General features: G+C 40.1%; 1 protein-coding gene across 2 annotated transcripts in view; it reads right to left on the bottom strand.

Moving 5' to 3' along the window:
* The window catches only part of zgc:110158 (uncharacterized protein LOC553590 homolog), a 43302-nt gene extending 21991 nt beyond the window's left edge, over positions 1–21311 (bottom strand). The window contains exons 1-4 of one of the 2 annotated variants that reach the window (XM_033988124.2): positions 21028–21311; positions 10492–10564; positions 7766–7827; positions 3384–3468 (exon numbers count right to left, since the gene is read on the bottom strand). In XM_033988124.2, coding sequence (XP_033844015.1) covers positions 3384–3468; positions 7766–7827; positions 10492–10564; positions 21028–21083 — 276 coding nt within the window. In that variant the 5' untranslated portion in view covers positions 21084–21311. The remainder of the gene's footprint in view (positions 1–3383; positions 3469–7765; positions 7828–10491; positions 10565–21027) is intronic. The other variant, XM_033988125.2, reaches the window with a different exon arrangement.
* Between the last annotated feature and the right edge of the window lie 636 nt (positions 21312–21947).

The following is a 21947-nucleotide window of genomic DNA, read 5'->3' as shown; positions in this document are numbered from 1 at the left end:
CTGAAGCGATATAGAAATGCCTGCACTCATCTGCATTCTAGAGCTTTCTCCAGCTACCGCACCTCCACGTCTTCTCCTTGACCCGGGGCACGTGAAACAGGGAGGAAGAGGGCCTCGCAGGGGTGTTCTGGCTAATTTATGAGCCCAGACAAAATGGTTGGGTTTTCAGTGGGATCTTAAGAGTTATTAAAGTCGATGAACAATACATTATGAAATGATTGTAAGGGCAAAATTGTAAAGTCACATCTGTCCCCGTCCCAGTCTGCAACATTTCTCCCCTCTCAAACAGTCACATCTCAGTCATCTCTCGCTCCCTCACTCGCACCTCATTCTTCTTTCTGTCATTTCAGCTATAACCCCTTCTCCCGCCCACAGCAGCAGCAGAACCATCAGCCTTTCCATCTCCTCCTCTCCAGTCTGTAGAATAGGGGTTCCCAAAGAGGGGTCCATGGACCAAATAAAACCTCTTGAAGGGTCTAGTTTGGCCCAGAAGCTCCACTTTAGGGGATTGCTAAGAAATCAGAAAATCTATTTTGATTCAATTTAGCACTGACTAGACTGTCCATATTTGGATGGGGGACATGCAGTCTATCCTCCCAAACAGCAAAAGCAGTATCTCTCTTGGTTGAAATTCTGAACACAGAATAGACTACTAATTTCTCTAAAATATAGTTAAAATGATTACAAGATTTTACAAAAAAATTTTGCTTGTTATTTCTACTTTTTCAATTTTGGTGAAGTTTATAATGTTACTTCCTGGTTGAATACAGCTAACAGACATGACATATATACAGGTATGTTACCTAGCATCCATAATGTCCAAGGCTAAAACTTGTCATTTATTTGTCAAAAATCATAACAAATTAGGCCAACACTTTATTTATTTTTTCTTAAATCAGTGCTTAAGCTGTCAGTAAAAGGCCTTCTTTATGCATAAACTGTCTCGACATTTTGGATTGAATTGGTGATAGTTAATGACACAGGGAGAAGTATTCAGTTTTAGAATTCACTGCTACTTCCTGTATTTTCTCACTTTATACTTTTCTTGCCACTTAACTGATGTAAAATGATGATGTAGCTCAGGTACTATCCCACCAAATCAAGACATACTTTGAATAATGTATTAATGTATTAAATGCACTTTAATCTCAATCTACTGATTTCTTCTAACAACACAGCACCCACCCTTGTGGCCCTTAACAGATATTTAACAATGTCCATATCATTTTATATTTATAGTAAGAACCACAAATTAAAGTAAGGTTTTCAGCAAGAGTAGTGGCAGTTAAGCAAAGACATTTACAATACATACAATACACAATACACAAGGCAAAGCGTCGCATATTTAACACAGACACTCACAACATACAGGGCTCTCACAGTTAACCAACATCAACACTTCGCAGTTAAACAGTTAAAGTGATAATTTCATTTGTAACTTAAGTGACTGATAATCCTGGAGATAATTTGCTATAGTTTTTCTGATGATTGTGTAAACACACCTCCTCCTCTTCACATGCTTTTCTTCTATTTGAACTCACTAGTCTGTGTAAAAAGACACATCTGCTGCAGCTTTGAAAAACACTCGTCCTCTATCAGGGATTTTTCCCCACATATGAATACTGACTTATGGAAAAAAAATAAATCAAACGTCACCAGTATATTGTCCATCCCTCGTCATTACCTCTCAGTCTTTACCATCACCCACAGAGAACCCACCCCTGTACTGTATCTGCAGTGTGGACTGGCTGTCACTTTGCCCTAGCACCTTCCTCCTCCTTACCAGCTCATTGTCAAAGATGGCCTATCCAAAAATACACACAAACACATACACACACAAGGTCACACACACACACACACACACACACACACAACTAAATCCCGGTTTAGCTGCGGACCAGTGCGAGGCTTAGCGGATTAGAAGTCTATTCCATTATCTCCAACACTATACGGCTAGCAGACACAATGTACCTCTGTCTTCTTGGCGAGACGAGACTGGGCCACAACAACTCAAATGTTCACACCCTTGGTTTAGATTTTGTCTTGGGTGTTGAAAATCTAAAATCAAGTTAAATGTACCTCTGTCTTTTTAGCTAAACAAGACTGGGCCACAACAATGGAAATGTTCACACCCTAGGCTTAGATTTTTTCCTAGACTGTTGAAAATCTAAAATCAAGCTCAGTTCAGTGGGGCTCAGTGGACTTCCTGGTGATGGTGGTCTTCTTGGGGTATTTTAATGCAGTCTGGTCACTTCTGGTAAAATGTTCTGTGATTTTAAAAAGCCAAAAGGTCAGTGTAATGTAAATAGGCTGTGTGTTCTGCTTTTTGTGGACAATTTTACAACTGGTTAATATTTAAAATGAAAGATTATTAGTAGTGTCTGTGGTTATGCATTTTGATGTAGGTAAATTTCTCTTGTTTGGGACCCCAAGTTTTATTTTTGTCAAAGTTTCAGTACTAAAAATAAAAGTTGCCAGAAGTGATACTTTTGATTTCACAGCAAAAAAATCTGAATATTCATCCATAGTACTTTTGATAAGTAGAAACTTTTTACCTGAAGGATTAGAGACAACTTGTTAAGATTTTTTTAAATTGCTTCAAAATATTGTTTTTGTACTTCAGGCAAAATGATTTTTCAGTGAAATAAGATTTTTGTTTCTCATTGCATGAGTGACTTTGCCTGAAAAAATAAGAAGAGATGCATATTAAGCAAACCCAATTTAAATCCAATATAATCAAATCAACTCAGAACTACTCAAATGATTAATGTTGTAAACGCCAGTCATTTCAAATAACTGTAATGGTGAACTATGGCAGCGTTAAAGGGTCAAGAGAAAGTCACAATTAAAATTCCTTAATGCATTTACATGCCAAGAAGCTGGGATCAACAACCAGGAAGTACACAGTGAATTGAAAAACTTACAACTGATACTTTGTGACTAATGTCATATCAACATTCCCTGGGGTGAAGCTAACTGAGGGGACTGCTCTGTCTAAAGCTCTGTTACACGTTAGACTTTAATCTGAGCTTTGTTTTTAACACAATCTGACCAAAGAACTAACTTAGATGGAACTACAACAGGTGAGCTCATTTTGTGTTAAACAAGTCCCTCTCAAATAACATTACAGTCTCAAGCTAGCTAGCATCAGCCAACTGTTCTTCAGTTAGTCACACTCACCGTTTTATTGAAAATCAAACGCTTGATTTGTGTTTAAATCCATTTTTGTGATTTTTCGTGAGTTTTCAGATCATCTATGAAATTATTTGGCAATGTTTGCTAATGTGTGTGTTCTGAACATTCCACCATACACATACATGCAGTACCTCCCACAGCGTGATGCCACAACAAAGCATCAGTACCCTTATTTCTAGTGTACTTACATAGTCATGGAAGGCTTTGGCCTCGCTGGAGTGCTCACACGTTTCTCTCCGATCTGGCGCCGCGCAATACAAATCCCAGAATACACTGCAATGGCAACAAGAGGGAGACAGGGGTCAGAGGTCAGCCTACAGAGCAATACAGGAAATGGAGTGGGAGCAATTTATAAGCCATTTCAGCCTCTCTTATCTCCATAGTGCTCTCGTAGACTTGAGCACCATCGTACAGGACACTATGCCCCTCTCAGCCAGACCCTCACTCAGCATATGCACTTGTCATTTGTCATGTCCGTAGGGCCCTTCAATGTACACTTTCACCACAAGATGTGCACTCTAGTTATCAGGCAAACGAGTACATGTGCAAAGGAGTGTGCAACAAGCAACTTCTGGATGTAGCTGCACACAAAAACAGTAGTAAACAGTGTGGCAGAGAAATGTGGCCAAAAATGTTAATCACAGTTTGAGAGAAAATTTGTGATAATGTTATGGATGATATATTGAAGGTTTCTTGAAAGGCTGAAAATATTTTTTTTTTAAAGTTTGTTTGTTATTCCTCACTTATCTCTGCATTCTAATTAATTATTAATTAATTATTCACCGCAAAGAGTTTATAAGTGCTTCTCACAACTTTCAGAGGCGAGAGTAGCATTTGTCATTGTAATGCTAACAACTACCATGCTAAGGGCGCAGTTCCTAATTCTCAGACAATGTAATGCTTTATAGTTAGATACAGACAGTACACAGTGAACTTGTTTTGACCTCAAGAGGAGCTTATATAATATATCTGTACTGGGGCAAGACAGTTGCTCGAATACATGGGGGAAAAGAAATGGGGACAAGCTCTTTAAAAAGGTGTTTTTTTATATAATATTTGTACTTGTTTCAGGTTATTCAAGTTATATCTACATATATATGCTGCTTCTCTCCTCACATCTTTTCTCTTTCATTATTAGAGTTGTACAGAGTCACTTTTTAAGCAGTAGCAATTAGACACCAAATGCCATATTCTTCTCTTAGGCCATCACTATATCTCAAGTGATATGATATGGCCCAGCTCTAGTAAACATCATCATTAATAGCAACAACAACAGAGACCAGGCATACTCCAATAAGTGAGGTGCAATGATATATTTGATTAACTTTGTTGCCTGCTTGATTTGCTAGCCATCAGTATTTTTAGTATCTGTTGATCCGATTCTCGTAGCAAAATGAGTCTGTAGATATTAATAGCTTACCACAGTAATATAGACAAGCACCCTTACTTTGCATAGCCTACAAAAATGACTATTACTTCAACACACTCATTCAAAACTAATGTAATGTGTTGCTAAAGAGGCATTTAACCTGAATTTAGAAAGAAAATAGTTGTATTGGAATAAGTACAAGTATTGTCAAAAACACCCTTGGTATAAATTTGCATAAAAAAAAAAAAAAAAATGTTGCCAAAACTTTGAAATCTTAGAATTTAGCATTTGAGCTACAAAGTTTTAGCGCTAATGCTAAAGTGGCTAACTCACATACAAGTAAGCAAAAAACTACATAGCCTATAAGTATTAAAACATGTACTTTACTTACTATTACTAATATGTGCATTCTTAAAAAAAAAAAACGTGTTGCAAATAAACAAGCTAGTCAGCGTAGGAGGAACCATAATGTGGACAACCTTTAAAACATCTGTCTTATTATTTTTCCGTTTCAGGCCTACTTAGTTGCATTTTAGTTGCTGTACGCTTTAAACATATAACATAAAGCAAATCCAATACAAAGTGCATTACCACTTTTGCTACTCTGATAACTGAGATATTCAAAATAGAAATCCCACGTTTACATTGTGTTCATAATGTAATATCAATTCATATGGAACAAATAAAAAAGTTCCACAAATAAATAAAGCTTTATCCACACCAGATTTAAATACAGTAGACTATATAACACAAAGTCTTTCATTACGATGTGGCTAAAACTGAAATGTCTTGCGCCTCAAATCTGTGGTGATCTATCAGAGGTGACTCACCAGGCAGGTCCACACATTACATATGTTGGGGGGAGGGGGGCGAGAGAACGGAGCTAAAAGGTAACGACACAATGGATCTGGAATGCAATGGGTTAATCTGCTGAGAATCCTGCGCCGGCCGAACAAAGGCGCGAGCGTGGGGGGGTGCAGGGGACAAAGGGGTGACAAGGCAGCGAGGAGGGGGTTAGGGTTCGAACCATCTGGGGCCATTGTCTGGGGGGGGGGGGGCAGGGGTGAGGTTGGGAGCGCTGGAGGAGGGGAGAGAGTGGAGGGGTCACAGCCCGAGCCAAGTGGTCAAACCGGGACTGTTGGCTGGGTGTCAGGGGCACAGCTAATGTCCAACCGCTGTCAACTAGGGGACAGCATCGAATCACTTAAAGAGGTGCTGCATCTGATTGTTACAGTCTTAAAACGTGAAAAACAGAAATAGTCCAGTTTAAACGGTTTGCAGCGGTCTGAACTTTTTCCTCACTTACCGCAACGCATTCTTAACGTTCTAATTATTCACCACGATGAGTTTATAAGCTCGTTTCACAACTTTCAGAGGCTAGAGTTTTCCGATTACGGTATTGCTAACAACAACTAGCATGCAAACACTTTATAAATTTGATTCATATACCACACCACACAAATTGTACTTATTACCACACAAACTAATTATATTACTGTAAATTATATGCCACTTCCCTATTCTGGCTGTAAGGTACTATAAGATTCGTCTGAAGCCACATTTGCCCTAGGACAGATGGAAGAAAGTGGCTATAAATCAGTGGCCAACAGATTTAGATTTACACAGGCAAAGTGGGTGACGTATTTTGCCCAAATATGCAAAGGCAGCACCAGGAATAAAAGCTGAAGCCTTTAAGTCCTGGTTAGACCTAGCTAAGTTTTTAGACCTAGTTTTTATTCTACACTCTTCTAATGTTAATTTTATGATGATTACTTATGTTTTGATTTGTTGTATTGTGATTTTAATGTCTTTCTTATTCTGTAAAGCACTTTAAATTGCTTTGTGTACGAATTGTTCTATACTAATAAACCTGCCTTGCCTTGCCTTAAGTCTTAGTATAGCTTAAGTCAAGAACTGAGTGTATTCTGCATGGAAAACTTAGATGTAGCTTGGTGTAGCATACGTAAGAGTTTAGAAATCTGATTTACTTCTCAAGATTGGGGCATTGTGTTGAGGCTAAAACATGCACCGGGAGCACAGCTGCACGGTAACACATGCTAACAATTGAGAGAACTCTAAATACCTAACAAATACTCGCTATTTGTCAGCCGTTGTGGTCTATCAAAACATAAAAATACTGCAATGTTTCGTCTGCATCTACCCTCATGTTGTCTGTAGCTGCCATTTTCACAAATAATAGCAGGGAATTTAGCCATTAGCATTTAGCATGACACAAAAGCCAGTATTAGCCGAAATGCAACACCAGTCAAGCATAACGCAAACCCCAAGCATTTTAATCAAAGCCAGACACATAGTTTATGCTAATGTTAGGCTTGCTAACGTTGACGCAAGCTTGCCGTGCTCTCTTGCCCTCCGTAAACAGTGCTGGAGGAGACTTGCTTATCTTTGAGGTTTCCACTGACACTCTTGTGGTGTGTTATGACTAATCTGATCCACTCGGCTAAACGCTAAAACCCTGACCATCACAACAACAACAACATTTAGTGAGGACTATTGTCACATGCTAACGCTACTGCTACTGCTCTGAAAAGACTGATGTAGAATAATGAAATAGCATATAAAACAATATGTAGCTTAAAGCAGCACTGTGTGAGATTTTTGGTAGCGGTCTCAGGCAAAGCAATAACATCTCTACTATGAGGCCAAGTTACGAGTCAGGTCTGTGGAGAGAAACGCCCCCTTAAGGTTTTTTTTAGTGCAAGAAAACCCCAGTAATGATATAAATGTTTTTTGTTTGTTTTTTAAATTAAAATTTTACACAGTGGTGCTTTAATAGTCAAAATTTTACTCAAGTAAACCTTTTGTTTTGTAGGGTTATTTTGTTACTCTTCCTACAATGAACAAGTCCTTAAAATACACGTCTATTTTTGATACTACTACAGTTACTATTATACTACTACTAATATTGTGGGTATTTTCTATATAAAACCCAAAATATAAATAAACCAGACTTAACATTCAAACAGTTATTGAGTACTTGCATAGACGTTTAAACCACTGCTACCATTATTTTACTTCTCTACCAACTTTTGACAGAATTCCAGTTGGACGGTTTCATCAAATCTGTATATAGTTAGAAGTTTTGCATATAAACTGTCTGCCTCTCTGCCACCCATAACTCCAGTCTTCAGAGTACCAAGGGAAAAGTAGAATAAATGTTTAGACCAAGAAGATACTCACCACCACCATGAATGGAGGAATCCGGGTGGCTCTCCTAATGTGATGTTCTTCTCCCATCGAATCTGGAAAAACAATGAGCAAAAGACAGAAACATTAGTAACACAGAATGAAACCAAACTGGCAAAGCAGATTTTTTCTAATTCAGCTCATTTCATAAAGACGAGTTTTTTGCTGCAGTCAACTACATCATAATGTGACTGTAATATTTAGATAGAAAAGAGGCCACAATAACAGTATGTGGAAGAGAAGAGATTTAAACCAGCAGTCTTGTTAGTAAACGCATGCTTAACCCAACTGCTCTATTGTAGCCTTAATACTAAAAAGTGCAGGACTAAAAAAGGGAGTGTTACATTAATGGTTAACACATAACATTTAGATCGCCATGTTTCCTTTTATTGTTCTGAAAAGTTAGAACAGTGGAAAAATGGAGGAGGATGGGTGATGTCGGCCTGTGCTCATAATGTTAACTGTGAGGGGGCTTCAATTAGTACCCGGGACAGATCGCAAGATTACTCAAACATGAATGGATGACATAAAACCACTTCAGGCATGTTTTGGATGAGGGAAAAACATGATAGCATATTAGAATGTTGGGTTTTTTTTTATGAAAACTCTTTTATAAAATGTTTTATTTAAAAAAAGGTCTGTGCTGCTCAAACTTTTCACACCCCCTCAGAAATGGTGAGCCTTCTGCGTACCATCAGCTCTACACCAGGTCTAAAACTTGATTATTTTAGGTCTATACTCGGGCGAAAACAGCTTGACCCAAAGGTGGACAACACAGACATGATTAGAAAAAAAAACGTCTGGTAAAGTTGTATGGACTTTAAAAATATAGAGGAGCTTCCTGTATTGTTACAATGCACTAACGTACCAGCGAGGCTTAAGCGTCGGAGCTTAGGAGGGGGAGACAAAGTAAATCTGCAGGGGAGAGGGTATGACGGCATCGGTTGTTGTTCGCACCTGGTCTGAGCGGGCCGGACAGCGAGCATGATCTAGCGTGGCTTTATCGGATTTCCATGAAAGATTGATGTAACAGCGCGTGCCCTGTAATCATGTTAACCGTGTTTAGGCTCCGCTGTATGTCCCCACAGCACAGAGGTGGTGGGAGCATACGCTTTTGGTTCTATTCTATAATGTGAGAAAATGACAGTAGATAGTGGCAATACTAGACATGTTAGCCAAGATATATATATATAAATAAATAAGAAAACGGTAAACTAAACATACAGGAGGCACAGAAGCAACTACTTTAAGGGGATATTATTTCACATTTATTTTAACTTTCATTTAACCATTATATTGGTGATCCCTTGTCATAAGCTGTACACAGTGTTGTATTTAGATTGGTTCCTACATACATGAGTAAATCTGTATTGCATTGAGTGTGGGTGCTCCGTTTTCACCTACCACCTAACCCCACCCACTGCTCTGTACATATTTGCAATTATTCAGAGTCCAGGTAATAGATGTAAGGTTCAAAGATGCCATGTAGCAATGTTTTAACAATATAAACTCACAGACCTAAACGAAGGCTGTCGTGGTAAATATTGCAAAACCATGGTATGATCAAGGGCTCATGTGACCGTGGTAACCTCATTTTGCATTTTAACCCTATAGTGTCGGATGCTAACGTCTCCGATAGAGCGCGGTTGCGAACTTTCCATTACCGTAACTTCGCAACCAATTATGCTCTCATGTAAATTCAAACGGCATCTCAAAGCAGAGGCATGAGGCTATTTAAATATTTTACTGTCATTACGGTAATCTGCTTACGTTGTCCCTCAAAGACAACGAATCAGAGCGCAGGTGTTATTCGATGCATCCACGGAAAAATAAGGATGGATATGTAAAATAGAGGTAGTTGTGTGAAAAAAATGCATTACATTCTGATACTTCCTTTAACATGATTTTTATGGCTAAAAAAGAATAAAAGTCTACGCGAGCTATACTGGTCTATAATGTGCTCAGTCCTTAAAAGGTTAATGAGGCTCTATGTACATGGTCTGCGTAATTTTACTCTTCACCTACGAACCGATTCATGTTTACGCAGCTCCAAGTTGCAGAGACGTGAATGTAAATCCACTCAACGGGCAGTGCTAAAACCATCAGAAGTTTGGCTCAGCACCTGCGTTCTGCCCACGGAGCCGAAAAGTGTCCACAAGCTCCTCCCACATGAGTAAAGTGCAGCACAGCGGTATAACATAACATAATAATAGTATATAACTTGTCTCTAAAACTACATTTAGTGAACAGAAGTGACTTTTTGTGTGTCTGTCACTCAGGCCTGGCTGTTGTTTTGTATCGCCATTTTTCAAGTCCAACCCCAATGTACATGTATTATTATGGGCCTATGTGCTATACCACATACACTGCACATCGCGGTGCCGTGGCATGTAAAGTTACCATAAGGGAAATTCTTTAACCGTGACAACCCTAACCTAAATGATAATCCACTGGTCGTCATTGTGGAATGTCACTCTGAAGAGGCGAGACTGACCAATTCCACAGTTTTGAACAGGAAGCAAGCCATTTTAGATCAATATTGCAGTTTACAATGAAATAAATGTGAAATATCTGCTATAACTTAATACTAAATACCTACTTTATATTGTGATCAGTGCTGCAGATTATGTAGAGGGTAAATGGTTAAATTATACTCTTCATTAGAAAACGTGTAAATTCAAATGCTACATAGGTAAATGAAGACATTGCGTTGGTCTTACCTCGGATAGGAAGGTCTGTGCGGACTTCTGGGCTCCCACGTGTAGCAGGTACTCGTATACATATAACGCCAACCTGCAGACACAACAAAAGGGGGATTTAATAAATACAATAATAAACCGTATTTAATGACTAGATACTCAAAGTGCATTACAAGGTTAGATGATATGACATAGGCCGAGAGCTGGCAGTGTGGGGCTGGCACAGCACAGACAACTGAAAAGTAATTATTAAAATAAGGCAATAGTCTGGGTCGATTAGCCAGCATGAGAGCCCCTACAGTACACCAAGTCATGTTTAATTGTCTGTTAATAGGGCATGAATGGAGTGTAGTGCGCTATGACAGAATCCCATAGTGTTCTAATGGGAGGATCTACATGCAGCGTGTGAGGCTCGATACATGATCAATGAAACACGCTTCACATAATCAGTCTCTTTTATGCACTCTCAGGGTTGGTTGATCTGTCTACTGTACTTTTATTTATAACAATTTGGAGTAGAGTTGTCAAAAGTATCGTAAATCAGATAGTAATCGATATTAAAACTAGCATCAAATCTAGATACTCATTTAAGGAGGTGTAGATGCTAAAAAAGTCACATTCACAGGACAGAAATGAATCTTTCCTGAACAGCTTTAGAATGATCTTGAGCTGTATCAGAACAAGATCATTCAAGATCATGGACCACTATGGAACCTACCTGGGCGACTGAGGGATTACACTGATATAAGGCCACATGGAAAAATAAAAGAAAGTACTACCATTTTAAAATGTTTAAAAATATGCTGTCTACATACAGATTTTTTTCTTATTATCACCGTGGTATTGGAACTAGTATTGAGTCTATTCCTTAGTATCGAAAGCGAGTGAAATTTTAGTATCGTGACAACATTAATTTAGAGAAAAGTTGGAATATTTTAAGTGTTGGTAGCCATGTTTTAGCACCATTCGCTGTATGGTTGCTCGATTTTGAATATGCAAATTTTTCTGTCAAGCACTGCGATTAGATTTGCAATTTATGTTTTAATGGTGGGAGTCTGTTAGCAGTGCACATTTTTAGCGCATCCAGGAGAATTAACATTTGAGAGAAGACTGACATCTGAACTGCTTAACTAATACAAAAATCTCATGCATTTTAGAAGATGTTTAAAAGAGGTAAAAAGTAACGACAGGGTTAGCAGGTTTTACACAGAAAGAGTGTTTTTGTGTTTTATGTAATATAATTTCCAAATAGTTTAAGGCTGTACAGAACTACTACATTTGAAATAATTTCCAAGTCCAAAGTTATTCCTTTTCTAACCATCCTAAGTATTCACTGCAATGAATTTATAAGCACGTTTCATAACTTAGAGATTAGAGACATCACAATATTGCTAACAACAACTAGCATGCTAACAGCGCAGCAGCCTTACTTCACAGTGAATAAAAACGCTTTAGATGCAGACAGCACACAGAAGTCTAATTTTGACTCCAAGAACTGCTTTTACAAAAGTATCTGTACTGTATTTTACTTTACATTAAATAACTAAATGACACTGATAGCTGAAAAGATTTAGACCGTGTGCACTGCTTTACCGGGCCTAGGAAAACCACCATTTCTGAATATTATTCTCCATAATTAACACACAATATGCATATCCCGTCTGCATATAGCCAGAGAGGTCGAGGGCTAAGTGGCCATTACACAGAGCTTTTGCCCACTTCTTGTGGACTATGCAAATATTTGACACAATTATTCAAATGCCATGTACATATAGAACTGGTGAACTGACGACTTAAAACATGTCATTTTGACCATTGTTGTGATTATATAATAAAACTACTGAAATATTTACATCACTTTCATTCACTCTTATCAATATCCATTCTTCTATAATACTCCCTACTATTTTGTTACTTGTTTTTCAACCTTTCAGATTTAGGATGCATTCACACTTGATTTGGTCCTGGTTTGAGCCCAGTTTTGTCAAGAATGTAGGCTTAAGTTTGTAATTGCTCCAGTCTTCGTTTAAGTCCTGAACTAGTTCATGTTTAGTTTCTGGGTTTGGTCCCAGTTTAGTCCCAATCTAGTGTAGTCCAGTGAGTGTGAACACACCCCACGGATCACACGGATTTGGGTCTAATGGTTTAGTCCAACTACGGTTGTCAACGGTATCGAAGATCAGATACTAATTGATACTCGTATTGAAACTAGATACTCATTTTAGCGGCTATTAACACTAAAAAGTCACAGCATATAAAATAACCTTTCTTGAACAGCTTTAGAATGATCTTGAGCTGTAAGAAGTATAAGACACGTAGACTAGTATACGCCCATGGACACTATGGCACCTACCTGGACGACTGAGGGATTACACAGATATAAGGCCACATGGAAAGATAAAAGAAAGTACTACCATTTAATGTTGAAAAGACATTCTACTGTCTAAATTAAGAGTGTTTTTTAGTATTATCATGGTATTGGAATCTGTACTGAGCATTGAGTCTATTCCTCACAGTTTTTTTTTTTTTTTTGAGTATCAAAATTGAGTTTGAAATATTAGTATGGTGACAACAATAGTCCAGACGTAGACCTTGGTGCTGTTCTAGTCCTGACGTAGCATTGCTCAGGTTTAGTCCCAATTTCAGGTGATATATGTGCATTCTTCCAATATTTTTAGTCTTGTAATGATAACCCGTAACAATTCAGTAATCCAAATATGCTTTTCACAACATGTTTGCAGTTTAAAAAATCATTTTCAATCAAAAGCTCCTTAGACCTGCACAGACCTAATGGACTACTGAAGTGTCAATAGTACGCTAGTTTATATTAGCAAAGATCTGTCCACCATGACCTAGCCGCACATGTCCCCAACATGTGAACACGCGTGCAAGCCCGATATAAACCCAGGCCTCATCAATGCACTTCACAGCTCCACATATAGAGCACTATGGAGTCAGACTGACAGGCTAACCATAGACTCGGCCCCAGCCAATGTCTAGGGCAACCTCTCCACACACACTTGAGTCGCAATCAAATCAAAATTGCAATATGAGAAATCCCAAAATTATTTTTGGTAGTATAATGTTCCTTGCAGAGAACGTAATAACCTCTTCATATGTTCCTGTGTAGAAAAACTGCTAACTCTGTAGTTTTGAAATCCATGTGTTTTTGTACAAGGTCTAGTTAGCAGTTCATATTTCAGTCTTCACTCTCTTTTTAAAGTTCCCGAATGAGCACTGTGAACTCATTCTAGACGTTTTTTAATGTGCTGTAATCGTTCAGCCTCACAGCAAAATAACAAATTATCTGCTAGCTAACCGGCTAATTATGTGCCAATTGTTTGGTTAAAAAGCATGTTGGTTTCCATGTATTTGAGCAAAAGGTATCGTGCCCCAGTACAAAAATATGAATAAACAGCTCTGTCATTAGAAAGCATTTCAACTGTCAAGAGAATCAGGAAGTGCAGTGTTAACATAGGATGCATAAGTAACATAGTAACAATGTTTCTATTACAACATTATTAATATTGCTGACATTACCGTGAGCCGCTCTGGGAGTTCTGAAAAGTGCTTATAAACTCATTGCTGTGAATAACTAGGATGCAAGGATTACATAAGGTAAGTGAGAAATAACTGGACCACTGTAAAGCATTTAATATAAAGTAGTTGGGTTTTTCTTTGACATTTTTAAGTACTTTAACGTAAAGTTTCATATTTTCTGTAATATGGACATTAAGAAGAAGTTCTGTAAATGTTTTTCAGCTTAACAACAGGCATGTAAGAAGCACTGGTTTTAGGGGCGGTAGTCTCATAAGCTCTGACCGCCTTATCACTCCATCTTGCACAGTGTTTTTTAAACTTTTCCATTTCAAAGTTGCTAGCTTTTTTTGTAAGCAAATTTCAAAATCATATCTACTCCTCAGTGTAGTGATTACTATTACGCCTTCAGCCACATGCACTCTGGGTCCATTTGCCACGTGGGTCAACTCTGTAACCTGGCTCCATCTTCCTCTGATGATCTAGCAGGTCATCTTTGACGTCACACCTCCACTAAGCCGTGAATGATGTACATTTGTGCCTCTGTGATCGCAGCCTCCAGGAACAAAAAAAACCCAAAGTACTCATTTATTTATTAGGTCATCCATGTTCATATATTCATTTAGCACTATAACATATTCTTATTGTTGTACCTAAAGTTTAGACTTATGTCACAATATTACAATTTCAAACTCGATTTTGATACTAAAGCTCACCACACTCCACGGGACAATTTGCCCAATTTCGGACCCGATTAGCTTCTCTTCACTCACTAGTGGTGTGTGGTGTCAGAGCTGCTCTTTCATATCGTAACCACAAAACATCACCAGCGCTATGGTAACAGCCAATAAAACCGACACAGAGGCGTATGGTATAAACTCAGGAAATAGGTTGGTGCCACAGTGGTCTATGGGCGTATACGAGTCTATGTGTCTTATACTTGTACTGATACAGCTAAAGATCATTCAGGAAAGGTTCATTTCTGTCCTGTGAATATTACTTTTTAGTATTGATACCTGCTCATATGAGTATCTAGTTTCGATACTAGTTTTAGTACTTTTGACTCTCTTCTTCTCATGTTTAAAATGTTCTGAATACTATTAACTGAAAATCGAATCGCAAAACTTGCAGAAAAATCGAAACAAATTTTTGCTTTTGTCCAAAATCCCCAACCATGCCGTAAGCAGGTGATCTTGTAAACATTGGTGAAGAGGAGAGTTACTCGAGGAGGACCAAACCGGAACAAACCTGGGGCTAAAGACACGTTTGAGCACTTTAGGGAATCTGACCACTTTCTGAGGCTTCTGGCAATTTGTAGGTCACAACGCTGTGTCTGACCGCTGGTGTAGAGTGCAGCGCTGGACTCACACTTTCACACAAACTAGCTAAACTACAAAGAACTCTGAAGGGTAGGTTAGAATACTTGTTGTAGCTAAACTGAGCTGTTACTTAAGGTTGTTTCTTCATCAAACCTTGAGTTGTTTTATTCATGTTTGAGTAACGTGGCAAATTTGTGTCCCTCTTGAGATCTTAAAATGCTTGGACCCACTGTATGATGTCATCAGGTGGTAATCCAGAAACTTTTAAAGTCCATCTTGAAGAGACTAATCCAGATAATTTCAGGTAAACTAAAGGTCTAGAAGGTTCAAATCTCTTGTTCTTGGGCACATTTTAACTGTTTCACCGTCTTCCCACTCAACTTGTCCCAACAAAATCTGAAAATGACCTAAATCAAAAGACTAAAAGAGGAGAAGTTCTAGTACTAGTAAACAGTATCTCCATAAATCAAAAGGCAGATTAAACTGTCGAGTCACTCCCAAAACTCCAGCTAGCTCTCTGTGTACTCTCCTCTCAGTTGTGGTCCATGAAAACCGTATAATCGTAATAATAATTAGCCAACTAGTTAAAATTTGGTCATCTGAGACAGCATTAGGAATGGAAAAGTGGTATTAAGGTATATCACGGTATTGAAATGCACCTCATTTGACTGGGTCTGTAGAAAAAGCAGTGCCCCTCACAGTAATGCTGTTTTAGTCCCTTAATGTGCTCTTTATGTGGTTCTTATGCCTGAACTGTATCCTCGCTCGCCGCTTGACCCTTGCTTGCACCAGAGCAGACTGCCACGGAGCACCCATGCGCACCCTTAAACACGCACAGAGCTAAGAGCTAACCCGCTAGCCTTTACGCTAAAAGTATAATAAAAGTTCAGAGCTGATATAGTGTCCGTGTATCAGACATAGTATATTTTATTATAGTAAAGAAAGGAGGTGCATGGTCTGACTGTGCCAAATGGTTTTCCACTGCATCCACAGAACACACTTGTTTACTCACAGGTGCGTACACATGCTGGAGATTTACTTGTTAAACGGTGCTAATTTCATGCGTGTACTAAATATATAGCAAGAGCCAAGGGTTTGCGAAATGTGTTGTGTGTTTCGCGCTGAGAAAATGCGCTCTCTGAGGCCACAATTAAACTGAATGGCTTGTATCAAAAGCAAAAATAAAAAGCACATGGCGTTGTAAAAGACGTGTTTGAAAGTGGCACGTTTTCTTCTTCAAACTTGTCCAAATGGCTCAGAGGATGAAATGGTACTCCTATATATCCACTTTGTTTGGCTGCTCGCTGCGTCAGATGCGCACAGCTGCATGACGCGGATATGAATGTCATTACGTCGTCTTCATACAAACCCACGCAGGTGACTGGTGAGCAAAAGCACATTATTGGCTAAAATTGCAAACAAAATCCATTCTATAATTATATTTGGTCAAACCACATATCAAAAGCCTACAGTAGTTAGTAATATATTTAATGATATTTAAATCCATGTGTGCCTAACTAACTTTAGACTGCTTTTTTATCTTTGTGTCACCAAATCTCTCCACACCAAAGTAGGACAAGGAGCAATACATCATATACCAACACTTTTTTAACTTAAGAAGTCCCATCCCTAAACACCATCAATCGATTAATAGACTGAATGAGTAAAGGACTACAGCCTTAAAAGGAAGTTCCAATACTGCAACTCAAACAAACCACTTACCTCAATGTGTCTTTGCCAAATTTAAAATAATAACGCATTAGATTTATATAGCGCTTTTTAAGACACCCAAAGTGCGGTGCATTATTCATTTACTCCATAGACGGTGGTGCAACTGTACTGTAGCCACAGCTGCCCTCGGACAGCTAATGAAAGCGAGGCTGCCAGTGACTCATTAAGTTGTGAACAGACCAAGTAAACAATATTAACCATAAACAGAAGTAACTAGAGCTGGATACAATACACTTCGTTCCAATCAGTCGGTCTCTGTCAGGAAATCAGAGCCGAAAGACGATGGTGCATTTAATAAAATAATAATAATATAAACTACTTGTCTGGATCAGAGCACCAAGGCGTATCTCATAGCACCTTACGTAATCTTAAAACTTGCATTATGAAACTTTTCTGGTGGGACACTTTAAAAAAAAAACATGAATTCTTGCTGTGAGTGAGCATCGCCTCTCCACAGATCTGACGTGCAACTGCAACTGGGTCTGGTGGTTGCGTTGTCTACTTGTTGTCGTGGAGATAGAGAAGGTTAATGCCATGCTGTAGAGCATTCGAGGCAAAGCAATAACAGCTCAATAGAAACAATCGGGGGTAGACGCTCCAATAAAAAAAGTTACATAATAGACCTTTAAAAGACTGAATTAAAGGTCTTTGTCAAAATTACAACTTGTCTTCCCCCAGGACCGATATTTAAAAGCAGTTCTTTTGCGTCAAAATGACATTGACGTGTGCTGTCTGAATCCAATTATTAAGAGTTTTTATTCGGCCGCAAACCAGGAAGTAAGGCTGTTAGCATGCTAGTTGTTGTTAGTGTTACTGGGAATAAGGAATAACTTTGGACTACGGCAAAAAAATTAAATTAAGTTCTGTTTGTCATGTTAGACAATAAAAATCAGGTACAACACCTTCAACACCCATCACATGCAACTAGCTTATATCGCAACAGTTAGAGGTAAGTTAGCATTTGTTTACTCATGGGGCATTTTAGGATCCGCAAAATCCGTCAAATATTGATGATGTTTATCGTCTTTACAGTTTCACCTGCTGTTAGCTACTTCACCTCATGCAAAAGCTGGACTTGTAGGCTGCAGCTACGGCCTCGGTTCTGCTCCTCGGCTTGGGGATTGTTGGATCACAGCGTGGATCCCCCCCTGAGAGGCCCTCTATGAAACTTTTATGTGTGGTGTGTGTTTTTGTCCCGCTTGTAAAGGGGGCAGAGCATGCGCGCACCTGGCTCACTGCATTATTAAAACCAGGGAGAAGGAAGAAGGAAGAGGGGAAGTCAGAGGGGCCGGAGAGGTGCAGGACAGCCCAGGGAGGGAGAGAGGAGGCTGGGATGGGTTAGGATTGCAAGTAGGGGTGGGAAATATTGACAAAAATGTATATTTCAATTTCAATTTTTTTTTTTTTGCATTATCTCCATAACAATATTCAAATGATATTTAAAAGGTCTTATATTACACTAAACTGACTCTCGTGAGCTTTAACCCATGTTAGAATGTTGTTACCGCCTCAAAAACATTCCCACAGTTGTGAGTTGTGTTTTGTTTCATTCTCACATGTTTGAGTTAATTATTAGTCTGTGGAGTTTAAAAACACACTGGAGCACTTCCTGTATTACCACATGACATCACATGGTGAAGTGTGGTGAGTGTTCTCTGAGAGATAAGGACTTAGTCTAAATATGAATGAAGCAAAACACAACTCCAGGTATGTTTGTAATGAGGAAACAACATTATAACATAGATCTGAAAAAGCAACATGGGCCCTTTAAATATGCATCAGGAATGTGTCTTGACTGAGGTTCAAGTATCCCACAAAACATGAATGGGTCATATGATTAATCACAGAAGTGCAGAAATATCACTTGGGAGATTACGCTAGATGTTTCAGCTGACAGCTTTTTCTAATAATTTTTATTTTTAGATGATATACTTGATATTCTAATTTTGCATATCTCCAGGACAACTGCAGTGTTGTACTTGTAGTTTGGACCTTTACAAACACGGGATACATGGGATTCTTGTGTTAGTTTGTCAGTTTCTATCACAGTCCTCTCTCGATTGTTAACACTCTTGGAGTTGTATACAAGAATCCTACTTTTTAAACATAAATCACAAATCTAATCACAATACTTGCCAGAAATTTCCAATACATTTATTCATGCAGCCTTAGTATGGGTCCTGTGTAGGGACAAAGTTAATAGGAAGAAGTATGCAGTAGATGGGTGAGAAATTTAGAGTTTAAAAAATTCAATAAATTGAAATCTGTTTTTGCTTGCTTGTTCTACATCTGATGCCAAAAGGTAGACCTCATTTTCAGCCATTTCACATGCACACATTCGGGAGTTGCATTTGCCATTTTTATCACAATATCTTAAAATGAAAGCGCTTTAGAAAACTAGCTAATAACTTTTTACTCATTGTTGACCTTTCTGAACTTTTTTATGCTAACCCAACAAGTACTGAATGAACAACTTTCATCTTTACAAAGTATACAATATACTGCAATTTAAAGTATCTTATCTGTTAAACTACATTCAAACTAGTTGCACTATTGTAAGAGCCATTACTACTGTAGTACCTGCACAGCTAAAGACCAACAGAGACACAGACAAGCCCCATGTTAAAGATGGATGAGAGGGTCCACCACATCTCCTCTCCAGTGTCCTCCTTCAGTCCCAGGCTCTGGGCTGGTGCCGGAGCCATTGCCGGTCGCCTCAATAATTTAACACAGGAGTGAAGGATGGTGGAGGAGGGAAGAGAGGGATGAGAGGAGAGGGCTAAGGCATGGGGGACAGTGTGGAGCAGAGCTGTGGGAGAAGCATGGAGCTAAAGACCTGCTGATGTCCACAAAAACACTGAGCTGTGCTCCTGGAGGTCCCCTGCCTGGCCACTGTTCCACACACAGCACCATAAGGCTCACCTGTGTGCAACCCCTCACCTCTTATTTACCCCGGGGTGAGTGAACTGTGAGGGAACAACAACTCCTATAAACCTTTTACACACTGCTCCTAACACTATTAAAGCCCACGGTCACGGCACTAGTCCTCGGTGTAATGTGCCCTGTGTCATGGTGCGTCTGCAGCCCGGGCTGGTCCATCAGGAGCGGAGCAGACTGAACTAGAGCGGCAGAGAGCGGAGTGCGCCCGTCTCCAGAGCGAACAACAGGCTCCATGCTCCACAGCAGACAAAGAACTCCTGAGCTCGGAGCTAACGCTAACTCTAATGACAAGAACAGAGCCATGCAGGCTCACAGGTCCCGGTGTTTGCTCATCTGGCACCAGCTCCACAGAGTTCTGTACCGGTGTGAGCCGCGGAGCTCCAGCTCCACAGCAGCACCAGGGCCACAGGAGTTATGGAGGAGAGAGCCGCCTCTGCCCGGCTCCAGTCCTCTCCTCGTGGACACTGTCAATGCAAACACCGGCTCGTTTCGAACAGACCTGTGGTATGTTCATGATCACTTCAGAAACAAAGGTCTCAACAGCTGTACTCTATTTTAGCCCTGTACTCTGTCCTAGCCACACAAAGCAGCCACAATGCCCAGCGCCTCTCCACGCGCATTGTTCCCGGTGTGAGGAGCATGAGGAGCACCGGGATCCCCGGCTCTGTTTCTGCACAAACCTCACCGTGAGCTCAGACTTGCCTCCCCGTGCACACATGTGCCTCTGCACACATGTGCGTCTGCACACTCTGCTCAACTACAGCTGCAACTTTCCGGAGTTTGCTGCTGGGACAGAGCAGAGCACCAGCGGAGCTAGCTCCCAGCTAACTTAGCACTCTGCCCGAGTTTGAGGATGCTGTGCACCGCCACTTTAGTGTGCCACAGCCCGGGACACAACTTCAGCTCCCCGATCCACACAGCCTGGAGGACAGGGTCCCCCGGCTCGGGTCCCCGGCTCCACAGCGGGGCTCGGGCTGAGGCGCAGAGGATGCGCCTCTCCAGTGTCTGTGGACAGGCTGCTGGTACTTACTTTTCTCGCGCTTGGCTGTCGGAGGGGACCACGGCTCCTTTACCCTTGCCGTACATCTTGGAGGCTGTTGTGACACTTTAACTGAGCCCACTCGGCACCTGTCAAAGAAAGCTCCGTGGAAAAGCCAGTGTCTCCATAGCTCCAGTGAGTGTTGTGTCCTGTCTCTCCGCGCTCTCTCTCGCTCCGCTCCGTTTTTTCTACCTCCCCAACATTGCCCACAAATCAGGAGCTTGAGCCGGGCCACTTGAAACCGTCCACTGGTGGAGCTTTTTTTTTTTTCAATCGCTGTTCCGGGAGTCGGGCTGCCCCCCTCCGCTGTGCGACGGTGGGGGCTTCTTAAAGCGACAGCGCCGCACTTTGAGTCAACTTCGCTCAAGTTCAAGTTCTGTTCTGTAGGCCTTCAACTTTAGGCCGCACATGACACGTATGTTTGTGTGATGAGACAGATTTAAGCTCTTCACTGTGGTGAAAAGAGCCGGCTCATCCACGCTCAGCCTACACACAGAGTGTTAGTCTCTAAACAACAACACATAGGCTCAGACGGTTTCATATGTTACTCCAAACACTGAGGGTCAGCCATAGGTCAACAATGATTACTCATATGAAGGGGTTCACATCAGATTTAGTCATATCTGCTCTGACTAGAGTACAATACTTGGACAAAACCATTGAATAACAGAATATTCCATCAAGGGCCATCAGGTAGGGCCCACATTAGACCAAGGCCCAAAACTGCCTTTTCTCATTCAGGCTGTTTGTCCTGAGGCTTATATCCATCTGGAACAATGGCCTTTTCCTATTAAAGCGGTTTTCTCAGGTCAGAGGCCTGAAGAACCTTACCAACTCAGTTTGTATCCCAATTGTTGCTATTTATAGCAAGAATACATTTGATCTGAAGTATTGGGTAAACACTAAAGCCT

Source organism: Periophthalmus magnuspinnatus, chromosome 22 (genome assembly GCF_009829125.3).
Source record: "Periophthalmus magnuspinnatus isolate fPerMag1 chromosome 22, fPerMag1.2.pri, whole genome shotgun sequence".
NCBI lineage: Eukaryota > Metazoa > Chordata > Actinopteri > Gobiiformes > Gobiidae > Periophthalmus > Periophthalmus magnuspinnatus.
The sequence above is the reverse complement of the archived record's forward strand: the minus strand, read 5'-3'. Positions and strand labels throughout refer to the sequence as shown.